This window comes from Ictalurus punctatus, chromosome 23 (assembly GCF_001660625.3).
Source record: "Ictalurus punctatus breed USDA103 chromosome 23, Coco_2.0, whole genome shotgun sequence".
In the NCBI taxonomy this organism is placed as follows: domain Eukaryota; kingdom Metazoa; phylum Chordata; class Actinopteri; order Siluriformes; family Ictaluridae; genus Ictalurus; species Ictalurus punctatus.
In genome coordinates, this window is record NC_030438.2 from 9,616,368 (window position 1) to 9,636,601 (window position 20,234).

General features: G+C 41.5%; 2 protein-coding genes across 12 annotated transcripts in view; both read right to left on the reverse strand.

Annotated features, from left to right (window-relative positions):
* tnikb (TRAF2 and NCK interacting kinase b) overlaps positions 1 to 6,125 on the reverse strand; it is a 58,056-nt gene extending 51,931 nt beyond the window's left edge. For 4 of the 9 annotated variants that reach the window (XM_017453195.3, XM_017453194.3, XM_017453192.3 and 1 more), the window contains exon 1: positions 5,690 to 6,123. In XM_017453195.3, the coding sequence (XP_017308684.1) occupies positions 5,690 to 5,749 (60 nt within the window). In that variant the 5' untranslated portion in view covers positions 5,750 to 6,123. Of the gene's footprint in view, positions 1 to 5,689 lie in introns of all 9 variants that reach the window. The other 5 variants (XM_017453199.3, XM_053674744.1, XM_017453193.3 and 2 more) reach the window with 2 other exon arrangements.
* Positions 6,126 to 13,660: 7,535 nt separating this feature from the next.
* Positions 13,661 to 20,234, reverse strand: part of pld1b (phospholipase D1b) — a 42,803-nt gene continuing 36,229 nt past the window's right edge. For all 3 annotated transcript variants that reach the window (XM_017453200.3, XM_017453202.3, XM_017453201.3), the window contains 6 exons: positions 19,920 to 20,033; positions 19,630 to 19,679; positions 17,614 to 17,748; positions 17,198 to 17,351; positions 16,535 to 16,652; positions 13,661 to 15,162 (listed from right to left, as the gene is read on the reverse strand). In XM_017453200.3, the coding sequence (XP_017308689.1) occupies positions 14,938 to 15,162; positions 16,535 to 16,652; positions 17,198 to 17,351; positions 17,614 to 17,748; positions 19,630 to 19,679; positions 19,920 to 20,033 (796 nt within the window). In that variant the 3' untranslated portion in view covers positions 13,661 to 14,937. The remainder of the gene's footprint in view (positions 15,163 to 16,534; positions 16,653 to 17,197; positions 17,352 to 17,613; positions 17,749 to 19,629; positions 19,680 to 19,919; positions 20,034 to 20,234) is intronic.

The window sequence follows — 20,234 nt, forward strand, 5'->3', positions numbered from 1 at the left end:
TTTTCATGACTCACATCTTTAACCGCGTCACCAAAAAACCTCAACTGTGCAGAAATATGAAATACAGTTCTGTCTGTAAGTAACAGAACCATCGCTTCATTTATCTGCACTTTATTTCTCCAGCGGCGTGGATCTGAGAGAAACCGGGTTGGGTTCTGAAGAGCAGACCACTGTAGTTTATCTCACTACAGGGTGGAACGTGGAACCATATACCCTGTTTATAGACATTCTTAACAGAAACTGAAATAAAATGATCATTAGTGTTGGCTCTTTGCACTGATGTCAGAAGAATTTTGTTTCCCTTCAGAAACTTTGGACTGTTCTTTAACGCTTTAAACTCTCAGGAGTCGTCAGTACACTCTGAGAAGAACACCTGAAGAACCTATTTTTCTCACAGCATACCGAGAAGCTAAATGATAGGTTCTACATATTAAGAAGAAAACAATGAGCAACAATATATTTTTTTAATGGTTCTTTAATGGTTCCTTAATGGTTCTTCCCTTCCAAAAGGGTTTTATGATAGGGAAACACTTTTTGTAGGGTTCTACATAGAACATTTAAGGGTTCACCCAGTGAGACAACCAAAAAACATTTTCAATGTGAGCCTCCAGACTTCAATTCTCTTTTACTGAATTAAACAATAATTAATGAAATAATAAGCTGTGAGTTTAAGGACTTTAATAGTTTTGCTGGTTCCACAGTGAACTAAAGAAAATGACGTAAACATGACGTTGAGTGAAGGAGTTGTGTGATGAAGCAGAGTAACCGGCCTGAAGTTGATTATTTTCCTTCCCGTCCTCATCCGTTCTGATAAACAGACGTTCCCTCAGCCAGACTTTTTCCTCTTTGTTAAGACAAAAAAAAAACAAAATTTAAAAAAAAAAACCACACACAGCGTGTCGCGTTAGTGAGAAACCACAAAGTGTAAACGCCTCTCTCCTGAAGAGGTCAGAAAACAAAAAACAGAAAAAGTTCCAGCTGACACTGGAGACTCCTTCCATCAATGTTACATACACAACAGAACACTACAGAATAACTACTGACAGAATGTCTGATATAGAAAACTGACCAATCACAATCCAGAATTCTACAAACACGCATTAACAACCACAAACCTTCAGTTCCTATGAACCTGGGCTGTAGAGGTGAAGCATGTTATTCATTCCAGTGAATAAAACCCTGAACATGGTGCTAAAAGACATGCAGTGACAGAAGCTCCCTCAGGCTCGGGCATGCTGGGAAATGATAAAAAATACAGCTCAGCAACTTCACCTTCTCGAGCTCATGTGGAAGCAGAACATGAAGCAGAACTCTGACCTGCTCACATGAGCCATGGGCAACTACAAGCCCAGACCTGCTGAAACACACACACCACACACACACACACACACACACATGTCTGCATCAGCAGGATGGCATGAAGAATGTGAAGCAGGTAAACGAGGGGGAGATTTTATATGTGAAGAGTTCTCTAAAAGGAGAAACACATTATTATCCACAACATTCTCTCTAAACGTGGTGAAAGTCAGCACACGGTGTGTTAGGACCAATTACACAACAACGTTTCCAAATAAAAACACTAAACTTCTCATGTGGTTCGTGCAAGTTTTTGAAAACAACGCCGTTTTCGTCTCCGTGTAAACGAACAAAACCGAGAATCTGTCACGCACATGTGTATTAAGTGTTCAGTCTACAGGCGTGTGTGTGAGTACTTCAGAACAACACGTGAGACGTTTAACACGACTGTGTTTGTGTTTCTACAGTAAAGTGCAGATTTACTGCATCACTGCTATGACCAGTCGAGACACGTTTATTACATCCTCCACATTATTAACCCAAATCTACATCCACGGGGGGAATCAAAACCTTATAACTATCTGTGTAACGATCTGTTCTGGAGAAAATCTGTATACTTCTACTGCTAATAAAATACAGAAAGCAGACGGACTGACAGCGTATTTCATCTGACTCAGTATTTCATTTGCATTTGCTGATTTTGTTCCAGTTTGGTACAGTGATGGTTTATTATTATTATTATTATTATTATTATTATTATTATTATCATTATTATTATTATGACGACTTAAATACGCACTATTTAGAGGTTTTTCAGTATTTAAAAATGAACGTTTTGTTAACAGAATTCTGAGCAGAAGAAAAGCTAAAAGTGGTTGAAGAGAGAAAAGTCCATTTCCACAGTGAAAGAACTTCATGCACATTTCATGTAGATTAAATGAGATTACATTAGGGACATCTCAGCATTGATTAATCCAGAAGAATAATCCGGAAGTCGAACTCTGGAGATTGTAAGTAAGTGGAGACGGAACATTTTATTTCTCCACGTGGATCATGAACAGTGAAATCGTTTGAGAAATGTAAACGTTATTGTGTTTTTATCCAGAAAAACCCACAGCTCCTCCATTTACTTGTATGTGTTTAAGGGCGGTCTTGTCCGGATCAATATGGCGGACACGTTGACGTGATTCTTTACAAAGTGACCTTGCCTCCTACTGGCCTGGCGTGCGTACTACAGCGGTTTTAGTCGTTTTCGCGGATCCGTGTGAACGGGGATCGTTTTGACGACGTTGTCATCTGTACGCGAAACTTTCCAAAAACACAAAGGAAAAACTTCTCGGTTTTTAGTACATCGTTGTCATGCAAACGCACCCTCAGTGTGACAACATTGTCCAGCAGGACATCACTGTCCACATCAGGACACATGGGTAAGAAGAGAATGAAAGAGAGAGAGAGAGAGAGAAAGAGAGTGCATCTGTCTCCTCTGGATGCAGGAGAAACAGTGTGTCCTCTCTGAGTCACGCAAACGAACATGGCTCCTTAATCGCTGGTCCCAAAAATAAATCAAATGATCTGTCAGGAGGAATTCAGAAGCAATTGCAGCAGCACATTAGGGCATTACACCTCCACGCCTCTGCTGTCGACACGTCCTTTCTGCTCTTTTCTACTCAGGAAGCTCAGGCTGTGTGTAAATCAGGTCTGCTGTGTCCTGTCACCAACGTCATCTTTCATTCACACCTCCTGTAAAGCCCCGAACATGCTGAAATATCCGTCAGGGTGTCCACACGCTCAACACTGCACACACCGAGCCGACAACACCGAGAGGATTTCTCCACAGGGGTCACACTGATCACTGTGGCAGTAATCACTTATACCATATATCACCATGTTTAACACACACACACACAGTATTGGAAGATGGTGAGTGTGGAAATAAATCTTATAGGAGTCTCATATCACCAATATATTGCTGCCTGAATAGTTGTAATTCTCCCATTAATCACTGGTTTAATCGAACAAAATGGCTTCCACGCTCTTTATTCAGCACACAGTGTAGAATAGCACCTGATCCAGCACATCCTATTTTACTGTTCTTTTATCTTTGACTCGGTTACACGTGCACAACTTAATGAAGCCACAAGACACTAAATCATCACATGCGTGCAGGACGCAGACGGTTTTCTTTATGTTGATTAGCCAAATGAATAAAATAATGCTGTTGTTTATGTTGATTCGATGCGCGTTGTAGTTACGCCTGAGGTCTGAATACCAACATGCAGGAGTTCAGTGCAAGAACTTCACTCCACGCTTCACTCACCTTTGACCTCAGCCTCAGTCGCATAACAGGTCATAATCACATGCTCTTCGGTTCTCTCGTACTCTTGATTTCTAACATCTCTAACCAAAAAAACCTGCAAACACATCGTTCAAGGCTCTTCTGTTCCGTTAATCTGGATTTACACATTCACACTGCAGAAGTGCAGCACATGTGCACGTGTATTCATAAAGCATGCGAGCTGCTGGAATAGAGTCAGGGCCTCGCAGGATTCGCTCCGAGCGCTGGCTGTTTTCGAGCAGGTGCGGTCTTGTTCTATTACTGTTGCATACAAAGCCTTTGTTGTAGACACACAATACAGTATGGCCTCTAACACAATTACTTCATGTGTCATCTTTATAGCATGTACAGAAACGCAACACTGCTGCTAAACTAAACGCTAAAGGTGCTGAATCTGTGCCATGATTCAATTTCTCGTGCATGAGGATCAGATAAGGAAAAAATGGAGTGGAAAATGTGGGATGTAGTGACATCGCTGATCAAATCCATGCAAGCAGAAGCGTGAGGCACAGATACGCTTCCCCAGTGAGACGAGAGCGTGCACACGGCACTGCGTGACCTAATTTCACTCACAAGAGACCCTAGATAGGCAACAAGCTCTTGGGTAGGCATGAGGAAGAGCTCAGCTTTCCAAAGGGTGTGGTGACGATGTGAATACAGCATCCAAGACAGATGAATTCTCGAGATGAGCAGAGAATATTTCAGAAGGACTAGAGTTCGCTAACTGCTTTAACACCAGGCACTCAAGGATGGCTCTAAATCAAAACACGAGGCGGGAGAGCTGTGATCCTTTCATTCAAACATGACCCAAATCACTCCGATAGATTTCTCAGATCTGTGCTAAAGATTTGGAACGTCAACACGAGAAGGCAGGAATGTGACCGGGCAGGAATGAGTGCAGCAGTGGAGAACAGTGATTATAATGTCCACAAGCAGGCGGAGCGTCTGCTCTCAGATGATACCTCGCTTCAGTTCAAGCCCAGACATGATGGAGGCAAGGCGAGGCAAGGCGAGGCGAGGCGCTGCAGGTGGGACCGTGCTGCATTACTGTCGTGTCCGTGCTCACCAAGACCTGCCGGTTCTCACCAGGGACCCATAATGACGAGGTTGGGAAGGTGGAGACGACTCCAAGCACCCTGAGTAAGCACAGTGAGAACTGTCAGGGGGACGGCCAGGGGTTTGACCTGTCAGGGGGCAGAAATACCTGCTGACGCCCATGTTTCTGACATAACTGGACTCAGATCAGTGACAAAACTGTGGATGTGAACCATGTGAGCTGGAGATCAGAAGCGAAGGAACAAAAGAGCATCAGAACCGAGGCGCAGTTCTTCATTCATTCCAGAGAAAATCGTGCTGCTCTTTCACACACAATCAACACACACGCGCGCGAAATGGCGGATTGTGCAAAAATACACTGATCTATAACGTTATAAGCATTGTATATCTGCTGAATAGAGCTTTATATGAAGCTCAAAGACAGACACTGATGAAGATTTAGGACGCAGGTGCCTTTAGTGGTGATTGTGCGAAGTGTCCCCGAATTTCTCTGCTTTGAAAAGCGAATAAATATTTCTGCATCTGTCTCCAAACAAAACAATCCCGAAAATTCCAACAGAGGAACAGTTTCCATTTCAGACCGAAATCTCCGGGTTAAAATGCGCCGTGTGACATGATTCCAGCGGAATTACAGCACGCGCGGCTGCTCTTATCGGAGGAGCTGATGTTCCATTGTAGCTCAGGATCAAAGTCTCTCTCTCACACTCTCTCTCTCTCTCACACACACACACACACACACACACACACTCTCTGTTCGACTCGTCTTTATATTGTTTATTATTATATCTTTCCACAGAGATTACAGGATGTGGAACACACCTCACACCTTGAGGACAATCAGAGGCCTGCGCTCCTTCACGCGCCGCCTGTCAGCAGCATGCACCAGAAGCGCGCGCGCGCGCGCAGGTGCACGGAAACCTACACCGGCCCCAGACCAACATTTTCCTCATCAGTATCTCAGCAAACATCACAAATCCTCCGTGTGAAACTCAGATTACTCACCCTCAGCGCCGACAGATCGATCTCATCCAGGCTCCGGGCCGGAGAGTCGCTCGCCATCATGATTCCGTCCGCTTTTGTTCTCGCTAAAAAACTGCAGAATTCAAATAAAATGTCGGAAACTGCATGTGGAGCTGGAGAAATCCCGGAATTCCTCAGACTCAGCAGCAGCACATCAGATATTCTTTCTTTTTCTCTCTCTCTCTCTCTCTCTCTCTCTCTCTCACTCTCTCGCTCTGGTCCCCGGATGATGGCTGCAGTCCCCCGGTTTCTTCTCTGTTTCCACACGACCGACTGCAGCTCGAGCGATTTCGGTGCTACATTGGCGCGCGCAGGTCGGTCGTAGACTCGCGATGTATTTTTTTTCTTTTCGAAGGTGAAAAGGAACCGCGGAGAAACACTGTCAATCAGCGCGTTCAACCGGGAGTGGCTGGGCTGAGGGGGCGGGGCTGAAGGGCTCACACTCACGCCCATCATCTACACACACACACGCACAGGGTGCACTTACAGCAGGCTGCAAAACTTCCTGCTGTGCGTGTGTTATTTCGTGATATTGTGTGTGTGTGTGTGTGTGTCTGTGTCTGTGTCTGTGTCTGTGTGTTATCTCCTGTAAAATTCAGTTTTCCGCATCTATAAATACCATAAAAATAGATCTTCTTAAACTGTTGCCACTTTGAATTTTTTATTTATGGCTTTGCTGTCTCACTGCTCTCTCTAACTTCTCCTTCTCACTACTGTCTCACTACTGTCTCACTGTCCTCTCACTGCTGTCTCACTGCTCTCTCTAACTTCTCCTTCTCACTACTGTCTCACTACTGTCTCACTGTCCTCTCACTGCTGTCTCACTGCTCTCTCTAACTTCTCCTTCTCACTACTGTCTCACTACTGTCTCACTGTCCTCTCACTGCTGTCTCACTGCTCTCTCTAACTTCTCCTTCTCACTACTGTCTCACTGCCCTCTCACTGCTGTCTCACTGCTCTCTCTAACTTCTCCTTCTCACTGCTGTCTCACTGCCCTCTCACTGATGTGTCACTACTGTCTCACTGCCCTCTCACTGCTGTCTCACTGCCCTCTCACTGCTGTCTCACTACTGTCTCACTGCCCTCTCACTGCTGTCTCACTGCTCTCTCTAACTTCTCCTTCTCACTGCTGTCTCACTGCTCTCTCTAACTTCTCCTTCTCACTGCTGTCTCACTGCCCTCTCACTGCTGTCTCACTACTGTCTCACTGCCCTCTCACTGCTGTCTCACTGCCCTCTCACTGCTGTCTCACTGCCCTCTCACTGCTGTCTCACTACTGTCTCACTGCCCTCTCACTGCTGTCTCACTGCTCTCTTACTGCTGTCTCACTGCTCTCTCTAACTTCTCCTTCTCACTGCTGTCTCACTGCTCTCTCTAACTTCTCCTTCTCACCGCTGTCTCACTGCCCTCTCACTGCCGTCTCACTGCCATCTCATTGCCCTCTCACTGCCCTCTCACTGCCGTCTCACTGCCCTCTGACTGCTGTCTCACTGCCCTCTCACTGCTGTCTCTCTGCCCTCTTGCTGCTCTCTCACTGCTGTCTCGCTGTTCTCTCACTGCCCTCTCGCTGCCATCTCACTGCCCTCTCACTGCCCTCTCACTGCTCTCTCACTGCCATCTCACTGCCCTCTCACTGCCCTCTCACTGCCCTCTCACTGCCCTCTCACTGCTCTCTCACTGCCATCTCACTGCCCTCTCACTGCCCTCTCACTGCTGTCTCACTGCCCTCTCACTGCTGTCTCACTGCTCTCTCACTGTCGTCTCACTGCTCTCTCACTGCCGTCTCACTGCCCTCTCACTGCTCTCTCACTGCCCTCTCACTGCTGTCTCACTGCCCTCTCACTGCTCTCTCACTGCCCTCTCACTGCTCTCTCACTGCCGTCTCGCTGCTCTCTCACTGCTGTCTCACTGCCCTCTCACTGCTGTCTCGCTGCCCTCTCACTGCCGTCTCACTGCCCTCTCACTGCTCTCTCACTGCCGTATCAGAGCCCTCTCACTGCCCTCTCACTGCCCTCTCACTGCCGTCTCACTGCTGTCTCACTGCCCTCTCACTGCTATCTCGCTGCACTCTCACTGCTGTCTCACTGCCCTCTCACTGCTGTCTCGCTGTCCTCTCACTGCTGTCTCGCTGCCCTCTCACTGCCATCTCGCTGCCCTCTCACTGCTGTCTCACTGCTCTCTAACGTCTCCTTCTCACTGCTGTCTCACTGCTCTCTCACTGCCGTCTCACTATTGTCTCACTGCCCTCTCACTGCTCTCTCACTACTGTCTCACTGCCCTCTCACTGCTGTCTCACTGCTCTCTCACTGCTGTCTCACTACTGTCTCACTGCCCTCTCACTGCTGTCTCACTGCTGTCTGACTGTCTGGCTGTGTGCTGGTTCATCTTTGCTGGCTCACATTAACATCACTCTGAACCATCATTTGCAAAACCTCATGATATGGACAAATCATTTGCAAGAGAAATGCTGTGTGTGATGTAAATCCATAAGGTTTCATTTAAAGTCTGAGCAGATGTAAAGTGTACACACCTTAAAGACACAGACTCTGGGATAAAATGGTTAAAATTGTATTAAACTACATAAGAACCTGGTGTGGATGTTGGCCTCTGTATTCCTGGTGTGTGTTGAAGCAGAAGCAGGAAGCCACATTTCTGACAGCAGAAAGGAAGAGACATGGGGTTGCCAGATCTTTACAAAAAAAAGCAGACTAATGATCAATAAAAACAATTCTACAGCCTTTTCATTCCACATTCTGCTCCTTACAAACCCTGTGCACAGATTTCCAATCCAATATCACAACATCCTAGCAAAAAACAGTCATATAGTATATATATAATATATATACAAATATATTATACTTTCATGCAATTAAACATATATTAAATGCAGCATGAGACATCTATACACAAGAGGGAGTGGATTAGAATTTATAACACTTATTTTTTTCTACATGCATAATTCTAATTAGAGATATCGCTAAGTGAATTTTCACTAGTACAAAATGGAATTCGAGATCTCTCTATTCGGTTTTTGAATAGTCATCATTCAAATTTAAGTTATCTTAAATTCCTCATCATTAAAGATATCCAAAAATACATTTTATATATGTGAAACTAACATATAACTAGACAAAATACAGATGTAGATATCCTGAATTTGATTTATGTCTAGTCCAAAGTCTTGAATTTAATTTATTATTAGTAATATCTTATTTAAAGACATCTATAATGTAACTATAGACATCTCAAATGGATCTGAGACCAGGGTAATCTGTTTATAGAGATCTGTAATTCTGACAAGGACAAATCTCAAGACATATCTTGAATTAACATTCGGACTAGACAAAATTACTTTATAGATATCTAAATGATGTATTCAAATCACTTCGTTGCTAAGCCCTGCCTTTCCTTAAGACAAATGAAAACCTATATACCAAATTAAATATGCCTATTAATCTAAGAAAATAATGATTGTGCAGAAATACTATGGGCCTACATCAGGTTATTAAATCAGGACAGAATAAAGCTTGAAGAAACAAATTTCTTCTACAAATCCTTTGAATAAAGAAAATGCCATTGAAAAGTGCAAAACATGTCAGGTTCATCATTCCATAAAAAAATTATTGTATGTTTACCGTCCACATTTTGTATCACACACCAGTATATTCTTATGCACGTTTAAAATATCAGAGAAACAGCTCCTCCAAGAGGCCGAAAGGTTCAGTACAGCAGCCGCCATGGTTCCCACATCCCACTCACGTCATTAGAAAACAAATTGTACCTCAATTCAGATACCTGAAAATACCATTTTGACTAGACAACATTGAATTAGAGATATCTCTAAATACCGTTTGTATATGTGTGACGCGTCAACTGACGATGTCTATGACGACATTAAAGATATCTTAAATGGTTATTTTGCCAAGACAAAATGTATTTACAGATAACTTCAATCAGATTTCTTACCTCAAATTATAAGTAAAGATGTCTCTAATTATCATTCTGAGTAATCGAATTATGATTATGACTGGTCGAAATACAATTGTAACTATTACTTTAATTATTTTAATTGTAAAATATAATTATGGATAGTCAATCATATTCCCCAGAGTTAACTGCCCTCTAGAGATTAATCCTAGTACTGTACCCAAATAAACAGGAATTTCTTTTTATGGTATAGAAATCAAAAGGGACTACAAAACGAAATTGCTATAGGGAAAATATCAAGGTACAATTCAAAGGGGTTACACAAAGATTTATATGCTAATTCCACTTGTCATTCGCTGTCTGCCTCGCTGTCACCTGAGGCAGGTATTATTAGTCATTCTCAGGATTAATCACAGCTCAGGTGATGTTTTTCCATCACCCCTAATCTCTGGAACAGGAATGCATGTTCTGTAAATGTTTTTGAATCGAAAGTAAAAACTTCTTTAAATCAGTTTATTCATACTGATAAAACTTCTGAGTTTTTAGTTAACCTGTTTTACTAATGTTATTTACTAACTTTAGTTATCTTTTACCATTTATTTATCATTTTACTTTGCTTTTGATATTTATTACAATTTAAAACTGTTTTTTATTAATTTTTTTATAAACATTGTTCAATTCTTTGGCTCATTTTTAAGCACCGTGAAAAGTGTCATAAATAAATCTATTTATTTATTTGTTTGTATTATATGTATTTGAATGTAAGAAGAAAGAAAAATGCAGAAGGTGTTGGGCGTCTCCATGGTAACGTGTGGTGATGATGTGGGGGTGGGGTTATGTAGAATTAGTATATGTGTAAAAAAAAAATTATATATATATATATATATATATATATATATATATATATATATATATATATTTGCTTTGATGTATGAATATAATTAAACTAAATGTGCAAACAATCATCAGTAGTGAAAAAGTCGGAACTGGCAACACGGAGTGATAATGCACATCCGTTCACCTTCCTTTTACGTAACTGCCCCGCCCCTTTTCCTGTGTCCTCGTGCTTCTGCAATGGCGGAAATAAACATCCTTCATCCTCATCCTCACATTCACACCTCAGCTGAAACACACCGGATGTTTTTGCACTCAGTTTTTATTTTCATCTCTTTTCAGTTTTAGCTGAAGAACCAGACCTCGTTCTCCTCCTCCGCTCTCTTTGTGCCGTTTTAAACGAAACATTTCAGTCTGAATCCTGTGTTAATGTGGTGATGTTCGCGTTCATTCAGCATTTAGAAAAAATCCCGCAGAGACCTGCAGAGATGAAATGGGGGGACACCTGGTGATGATGAACGGAAGTGCACGAGGAAAAATGTAGCGTTAGAATCATGACATTAGAAATCTGTATTTGAATCCTACCATGTGTGCAGTAACTGGATGCTGAAATTCAATATGAAGGATTGTGTATAATCATGCAGGTAAAATCAGCGAAACACGCAACATTTTAAACGAGTGGATTTGCTCCTACTGTCCATAAAGACAGCTGGAGTACATTCACAGCTTCAGTCCTTCTGAGCAAAGTCAAGTTTCTGAATTTCAAACACCACAAGCGTGAAATTCAGATACAGATTTTACATCACTCTTCTGCAAATCACAATATTCAATTTGAGATGAAAGGATACAAAATGAGTATAACAACATAAAAATCAGATTTTTACACTGAAATTAAAATTTCTAACTCCAGAGGAAATAAACAAAGGAAATGAAGCAAGAAGGAAAAAGAAATAAGGGAACCATAAATCATTATTTATAAGTGCATTAAATAATGATAGGGAGATCATTAGCACATGTTCAGGGGTTTCAGTGTAAACTTTGGGCTCTTGGACCAGCTAGCACACAAAGGCTAATGGTTTAAACATTATTTTCTTTCTCTGATCCCAAATCATTCCTTTTTCATCCTTTGCTGCACCTCATACACGTGCGTGATCATTAGCTTCACATTGTTGTCTCTGATTATTTTGGCTAACGATGGGGTCCAGAGCTGATTATCATACACTCTACTAATCTGCACCCTTCCTGGTCTGTAGTGTGGTTCTCTCTGCCCTCGTACCTGTAGTGTGTATTTATTACAGTAATGTGAGCGTAGTGAAGCTTTCAACTGATTTAAGGTATACAGTTTAGTCTTTAACTAGCTGTTAATACATTAAAAGGTTCACGTTATACACCTGTCCAGGTAAAAGATCCACACCAAAGGCACAGTTTACTTCTGTGTGGATTAATTACAGTTTAATGCAGGCAACTACAAAAAATAAGGAAATAAATGATGGTGTGCCATCATGTGACTTTAAGTGACTGATTTTGATTTAAAAAAAAAAAATTATTTATAAGCCAAATTCATTACATTAATTACATTACATTCTGTGTTATGCAAAAAAAAAAAAATGCAATAAATCAAACTCTATAAAGTTATGAAGGTTAATATTTGGTGGTGTTCGTATTAAAAGAGAGAGAAACAGTAACGCGTTACCTTTCACCTCCTGGTGCCGGAGCTTTTACACCTCATTTCCAACTCAGTGCAAACCACCAACTTCACCTACACACCTACACAATCTACACAATCTACACAATCTACACATCTACACCACCTAAACCTCAACAAACAAAGAACAAAAAACACACAGCAGCTCTCACGCCATCGGCTTCACGTGAACTTTAACTACTCCAGCTTCTGAAGCAAACAACAACTTTGATTGTTAAACACTTAACCTCACATTTTTCTTCTTGTAGAAGTGAAGAATCAGTATTGCTTTGGTGAACATCACTGGAGATTGTATGGTAACAGTGGAAGAGGATGAAACTGGTGTTGATGCAGGCTGATCATTCTGGAAGTTTTTTTTTTGAGACGTAGCCAGCGTTATGCAATATTTTCACATGAAATCGTGTGAGACATGATTCACACTTTAATGAGGTTAATCAGGCTGAAAAACCGGATCTGAACGTCTTTAAATAACCACAAAGCAAACACCATAAACACAGACATGAGGAAATCTGGATTTTTTCCCCATTATCCAGGGAAAGCAGCTGATGAGTGATAATCTGTAGATTCATCTCGTCTCACAAGAAGAAAAAGAACCCCAGAAGAACCCCAGAAGAACCCTAATGCTTTCTACAGCACGGAGCTGGAGAGCGAGCTGGGCTTCATCCTCATGCTGTAACGTGAATCTACAGGAAGTACAGAAATAACTTCAAACAGATTACACATTGCGTGTCGTTCTTCACCCACACGTGAGGACTCTGTGCTGCTGAATAGCAGTGGGCCGACGGTGACACACACACACACACGATGAAACACACAAGCGAGCAAACACACACACGCGACAAGAAAACCTGTCCTTAAACACTCAGAGTACTGGCAATCCATCTCTCTTAAAATAACATTTAAAAAAAACCAAGAGCTGCAAGTTAAAAAATGCAGAGGAAATCAATGCACTGTGCAAAAGTATTGACACCCAGTTTCTTCCAGGAGGGATTCTCTTAAACCTAAAATTCGGAGTACTTCTGCTCAGTTATAAGAATATTTCCTTAATATATTATAGGTTTATATCTATATTTATTTTACCCAAATCCACTCAGTTCTTTGAATTGTTTTAAACAAATGGTTTTATCTTCTCTTTCCCACACAGTGACGATGGAAGCTAGTGATTAAGCTTTAAACTTACAACTGCCTTGTGTCTCACCTTTTCCCAAAGGACTTGTGCACGAACTCCTCCAGCGAGTGGAGCGATGAGGTCAAAGGTCAAGCTCAGAGGTCACTCTGGCTCAGGTGTCTGTGGGGAGTGTAGGGGGTGTGTTTTTTTATTTTACCTCAAGGATTGCGTGTCAGATGATTGACAGAACTACGTTGGGTTGGAGCGAGGACGTTACGGTCAGATCACTGAGGAGTATCGGCTCTGAACTGCAGCGATGACCGACGCGTCTCTGAAAACTATAACTATGGTGATGTGAAGAAAACCTTAACAAGCAACGTAAAGTTTACAAATCACAAGAAAATAGTTTTAATCCCATTAATGCATATTAATACACACTCATTAAAGGCTGTTTTTTGACAACTGATTTTCTGTGAAACATAAAACAACATAAAATAATCAACATTTTGCCGTCATCAGGTGTGACTCCACTCCTGATTTACAACATCCACTTCCTGTACACCAACATTCAAACTGCTGTCTTAACACGGAGATCAAAATACACATTAATCATTCATCATCACGTCCTTTCACTCATCGCACAGATCCATTACTCCACGTCCCGTGGAGTTCCTGCGCTGCATTTATTCTCAGATTCCTTCGTAAAATTGTAATAATGCAGATTTAAAGTTTAGTATGAATGATTTCAGAATATTATATAATCAGTCTAAATGTTTTTTTATTTATAATTAAATGTTTAATTAATAGTTTAAAAATCTAGGTGAGGTCATATAATATCTTATAAAGCCGAATAAGAATGTTTTTCTTTTCATTTTTGACTAATTTTAACCTTGAAATAGTTTTATTTCACTGATATTCTATACACAAGTGCAAATGACAGATCTGCCACTGGAACGAGACAATTTCAAGCTTAAATGGAGTAAAAATGTCCATAAATATCTGAATGATAATAATTTTACAATCACAATGGGCTCTGATTATTACGAATAATAATAATAATAATTAAAGGCGGGAATGTCTGTTTAAGTTTAAACGCCACAAACGTGCAGTTTCTTTCTCCGAAACTTCCCGAGGCACTTAATAAGAAAGTCCTGATGGCTTTAAACTCATCAGCGTACAGAAAAGCAGGAAGATGAATTAAATGCATACAGGTGTGTGTGTAAATATGGCCGACTTTTACGTCCAGTACAGTGAAGATTTTAAATAAGGCGATGTACAAGGCCCACAGTCAAAGCTAGATTACATCCCACATTCGGCATATAAAGGTTCTCACGTTTGGCACTTTGTGCTTGAAGCCATGGAACTGCAGAGCAAAAAAACAAACAAACAAATGCATGCTGACACGAGAAACAAACAAGAAGGTATTTTGTGGAATGTGTGAAGATACTGAGGAGATAAAACACGTTCCTCTCCGTGTGTTTGCTGGCGTACAGGTTCCATTTGCATAGTGTTAGACAAGAATGAATTTTCCCACAGAGTGAAAACACAGAGTCACATCACAACTCGACAAATCTCCTCTAAATCCTTAAAATCCACGAGCAGACGCTCAGAAGCCTCCTGAGATAAACCCTCTGCAGGAGGAACCTGCTCTGTCTCTCAGGTCCACACCTCCATGGGTACCATTGCCTCTTTAGAACCGATGGGTGGGAGAAGGTTCTGCTCGCTCAGGAAGTAGAGAGGAAAATGGACGAGGAAGCCTCGGATTTTATGGAGCTCCTCCTGAGCTTTCAGAGGATCATCTTTATCCAAACCGGACTTGGACAGAAATCCTTCCAGCTCCAGGCTTGTCCTCACATCACTTGACGGCAAACAGCGGAACACCTACAGAGCAGGAGGAATGTTAGACACAATCCAGGAGACACGACGAGATCTGTCTTAACATCACCACACATTACACCGATACAGATTTCTGGTAGAGTCCAAAAGTTTGCACACCCTTACAACACAAAGATGAAGAAATTTCTCACAACACCACATTTAGTTCCTTTACCACAAACATGTGTGTTATGATATTAACCCTCTTACCCTGTATGGCCGAAAAACCGGCTTGCCCGTCTTTGATCTATTCCCGTAAGGACGATAGACCGGCTTGGTCGTCTATGCCAAATACCCGTAAGGCCGATATAGCGGCTTTACAGTGTAAACGTTACTACATTACTCTGCTATGATTCCTTACTTATTTAATTATTATTTTTTGACCCGGAAGGTTGATGACGTCATGACGTCACGACATGATTACGTTATTACTCCGGCATTACGATGCAGCTGATCCAAGCGTGAATATTGGTGTACTAGTAGAAGTGAACTAAAAAAAGCTAATCGTGTTCCAGCTAAAGTTACACCTACAGTGAACACAGCTACATCTAAAACAGTGAAAAGAAAAAACATACACAGTTACACAGGCGAGAGCGAGGATTCTAGATAGTGACAGTTCAGGCGATGTTGAAACCGAAACCGAAACTGATAGAGATGCAAACTCTCCTGATTCAGACCCTGATCCGTCTTCATCTTCAGCATCAACCAGCGCGACTGACACTGCAGGGGTCTGGAGTCATAACCTGACCATCTCTGTGCATTCGTGAAAACACTACCTGCTGGTCTGATTATCACCAGAAACTTGACTTTAGGCGCTAAAATGCATTTATTTATTTATTTATTTATTATTTACTTCAATTTATTCAAAGGCATTGACCACGCTGATGCTCATATGGTACTTCTAAATGAGTATAAGGATTTTAGCGAGCATTTTTTCGTAATTTCTCTAGTTAAGAATTGTGCTCTAAGTTTAGTAAAAACACTGAACTGCTTCATTTTCAAAGTAATATTACACAAATACATTATTATAAGTTGTTTCAAGGCCTAAAAATGTTCAAATTAAAATGTTGATTTTGGCCCAGGAACTCAGGGTTGGCGTGCTGTTTCTCTGGGGAATATAGGCTTATGGGACATAATACTGTGGGAACTTAGGGGTAAGAGGGTTAATAAAAAATTTTTAAAAAAATTTAGATGGTACAAAAGTTTGCACCCCCTTTCTGAATGTGGCTGAAATATTCTCAAATAATACACAAATCTGTTATTTACATTCATAACTTTTATAAAAACCAAACTTTTCACATGCTTTGAACAGATTTGTGGAACATTAATATGAAGTATTTAATGACAATAAATATGAATATACTATGATGCAGCAGACCTTCTGGTAGATGGTGGCATTGCGAGCTGCAGTGGTCATCCACACCTCCTTGTAGAAATGGTCACTGATGGGGTCTGAGATATCGATGCTGGAGTCTGTGTGAGCGCCGAGGATCGTCCTGCTCAGGGCCAAAAATTCACCCATTTAAACACAAGGGAAAAGCCATGAAGTTTAAATGCAGGTTAATTCTCTGTGGTTTAGTGTTTTCAGTTCCCTAAGGAACCGTTTGATTGATGGATCTTTAATAAAAAAAAATTGTACCACAGCAAAGAAAAGAATGTCAACTTTATGTCAAAAGGTTCCAAAGGTTCTTTAAAGGAACCAAAATTGAGTATAATAATTAAATAAATATTAAAGATGAGGAACAAATGGGTTTTTCTGCAACAAAGCCATGCAGTGGATTTGACTAGTTTCTTCCTTTTAGTCTTTTGTTTACGGTTTTCTGACCCAAACATTACCCCCGCCCCCAGCTGAAATCTAGTAATTTAGCCCTGCCCAATACAATAAAAGCAACTAATGAGGCAAATGCTGTTCCACCAGGAGGTGGGGTCAGGTGGAGGAAAAGTTATTCATTTTTATATTGTAATTCATATTTCAGACAGTAGAGGGCACTAAATATTACACACTGCTCTTTATGTTGCTCCAGTTCAAAATCATAGTCACCTAAAACATTCCAGACGGAGTTGCAGTCCGAAACGTCCTGCCTGATATTCCTGTCCGTCCATAACAGACGTCTCAGTCTCTGTGTCCTCGTAAATAACAGCCACTTCACTGTCCCGCTTTCCCAACATACTGCGGTCATTAATGTTCGCCGAACCTGGAGAACAGGAGAGAGAGAGAGAGAGAGAGAGAGAGAGAGAGAGAGAGAGACACACAGAGAGACAGATAGACAGGGGGAGAGAGAGAGAGAGAGAGAGAGAGAGAGAGAGAGACAGATAGACAGGGAGAGAGAGAGAGAGCAGCTGAGTCATTGATCCTCCTCACACTGAGTGGTTTTGTACACTGCATGTTGTAAAGTGTAATAAAGTATAATAAAATACAGTAGACATCACACTGACTGTGGCGTGTTCTTCACTCACCGATGATGACCGTGTTGTCGTCTGCGATGAGCATTTTGCTGTGGACATAAATTAACTCAGTCACCAGTTTTCCCTCCAGTTCAGCGTGAGTCCTCAGTCCCCCGAATGAGATGTAGTTCATCCACAGATCTCCCACTGCATCGAGAGAGTGCGAGAGAGCGAAAGTGAGAGAGTGAGAGCGCGCGAGAGAGCGTGAGAAAGCGAGAGAGAGAGCGCGAGAGAGAGAGAGACAGCGAGAGAGAGACAGCGAGAGAGAGTGAGAGAATGAGAGAGCAAGAGAGAACGAGAGAGAGAGAGAATGAGAGAGAGAACGAGAGAGAGAGAGAGAGAGATGAGCCACTTTCACATAGACCTGTTTACCTAATGTTAATTAACAGCTGTTTTCCCCACACCCAGGTGTTTATGAGAATCTTCACCAGTGATGCATCAGCTTTTCTTCATACTTCAGCCTCTCGATCATTTCTGCGTCTCATCCCTGGAGTTTAACTCGGACTTGTGTTCACACTGAACCCCTTTCTCCTTAATTAGCATTAATTCCCGCTAAGAGTGCACACATGAAACATGCTAACGAGGACGGGGTTCATGGTGAACACGAGTCAGAGTCAAAATCTCAGAAACCCAGTGATCAGGATCCTGTTCCATTCCTGGGAAATGCTCAGGAGGCTCGTGTGTGGGAACAGGAAACAGGACGAGGTGTTAATGACTGCTGTATATCCTACACACTGAGCCTTTCTGAGGCGTCCGATTCAAAACAGCGAGAGGAAATGCTTGAAATCAAGAGGAAGATAAACAGAAGTCATTTGTGGAAACTGAATGTTGTGTGTTGAATTAACTGCTCCTACCAGATGAATGGTACAGTCCTGGTTGCGTCATTTATCAGCCAATCAGCAGCAGACTCTGCTTAATATTTTTATTATTAGTCTCAGATACTGATAAAAGTGTAAACGATGAAAACCTGAAATATTACTAATGAAGGTTTGGCCATAAAGTGATGGAGTGTCCCACAACCCTGCTGATATCACACTCATGTTGGTACTGACTCAGAACACAGGAAGTGAAGCAACTCCTCAACAGGAAACAAAGCCGAAAGTTCAAAATATCAGTGTTCTTGTGTTCAGGAAATGAGGAGTGAATTCACATTCCACACATTGTGTTAGTCTCACAGAAACACGCGACACCAGTGCGAGTTAGCGCTGTTACACGAAGGCGCTGGAAAAGGGTCTGATTAGCGGAAAATCTGCACCGTATGCAGACACTAGGGGTCTCTGTAGCACCGAACCAACCTCAACTGGAGACGCTATCAATAATAAACATGAGCTTTAATGGAAGTTAAGTTTCTGCAGACATCTCTGTAGTGTTTGTTCGGTGATGAGCAGAGTCGACCGCTGGGTTTCAGCAACAACAGCACAGCTTTCATCACAGGAACTTCTCGTTTCACCAATTTACAGTTCACAGAGAGTTAACAACATCTTAACAACTCACTTTAAGGTGTCTGTGTGTGCGAGAGTGAATTTTATGAACACCAGCAAAAAAAAGATTTAAAAAACTGATGTACTAGCATGCTTTACAGGGGATTGGGTGTTTTATCTTACAGTACAGTTTTAACGTAGTAATAGTGGGCGGAGCCTATGCAAATGCATTCATTTATTATGACAGCCATTAACAATATTCAAAGAGCTTGTGCCTAAAGATCTGATTTTACAATAATATTTTATTTAAGTTATTTAAATGTGTTTTTACTCAGCATTACAGTTGATGTGTGATTACAAAGCGGTGTGTAGTGAATATTGAATATAAAACAGGTCACGATTACTCACATAACATGTACATCTTACTAATCTTTAACGGACCTTGTTATATCCTGATGTGTGTCCTTACTTCCTGTGTATTATGTTGTGTTGAGTTTTTGTGTAGTATTGTGTGATTTTTATCTGTTAGATTATTATTATTTGGGATGTTAGTGGGTCTGAATGCTGTACAACAGCTGAAATGAAAGCACAGATAGACAACACTTACTCTCTTTTTTCAGCTGCGACATGATAGAATGTTCTCCTCTAACCATCGTTCTGAAAACGTGAACAAGAACAGTACACAAAACGTGAGAATAAAAAAAACGCCACCTCAAATCTCTGAACCACTGCACACCACATTACACTCAAACAGATTCACACACAAACACCCTGTGTCTCCAGTGATGCACTACAAACTCAATGCTACACACTATATACACTACACACCATATACACACACTACATACACCAACTACACACTACACAACTACCCATGATAGAGTTTATTTCTGTGACCTGTAGTTGAAGTGCATGATGGCCTGGAGGGCACTTCCTCCTCCGGTATTAATGTCTCCTTCAAATCCAGGTAAGAGAGGAGTAACGACATACACACGGTACTTCGTACCCTCCCTGTGGGTTAAACACACAGAATGGAAGGGGTTAAAGTGAGGGAGTGACAAACATCACCCATAAACCTTTATCAAAATGTCTGATATATAAATTAAAACCCGGTTAATTAGTGAATATAGAGCCGAGTCTTGTGTGAGTGCGCAAGGTCGCTGCTGAGATGCAGCCTCACTTCCTGTTTGGTGGCTTCTCCGCATTTGGAAT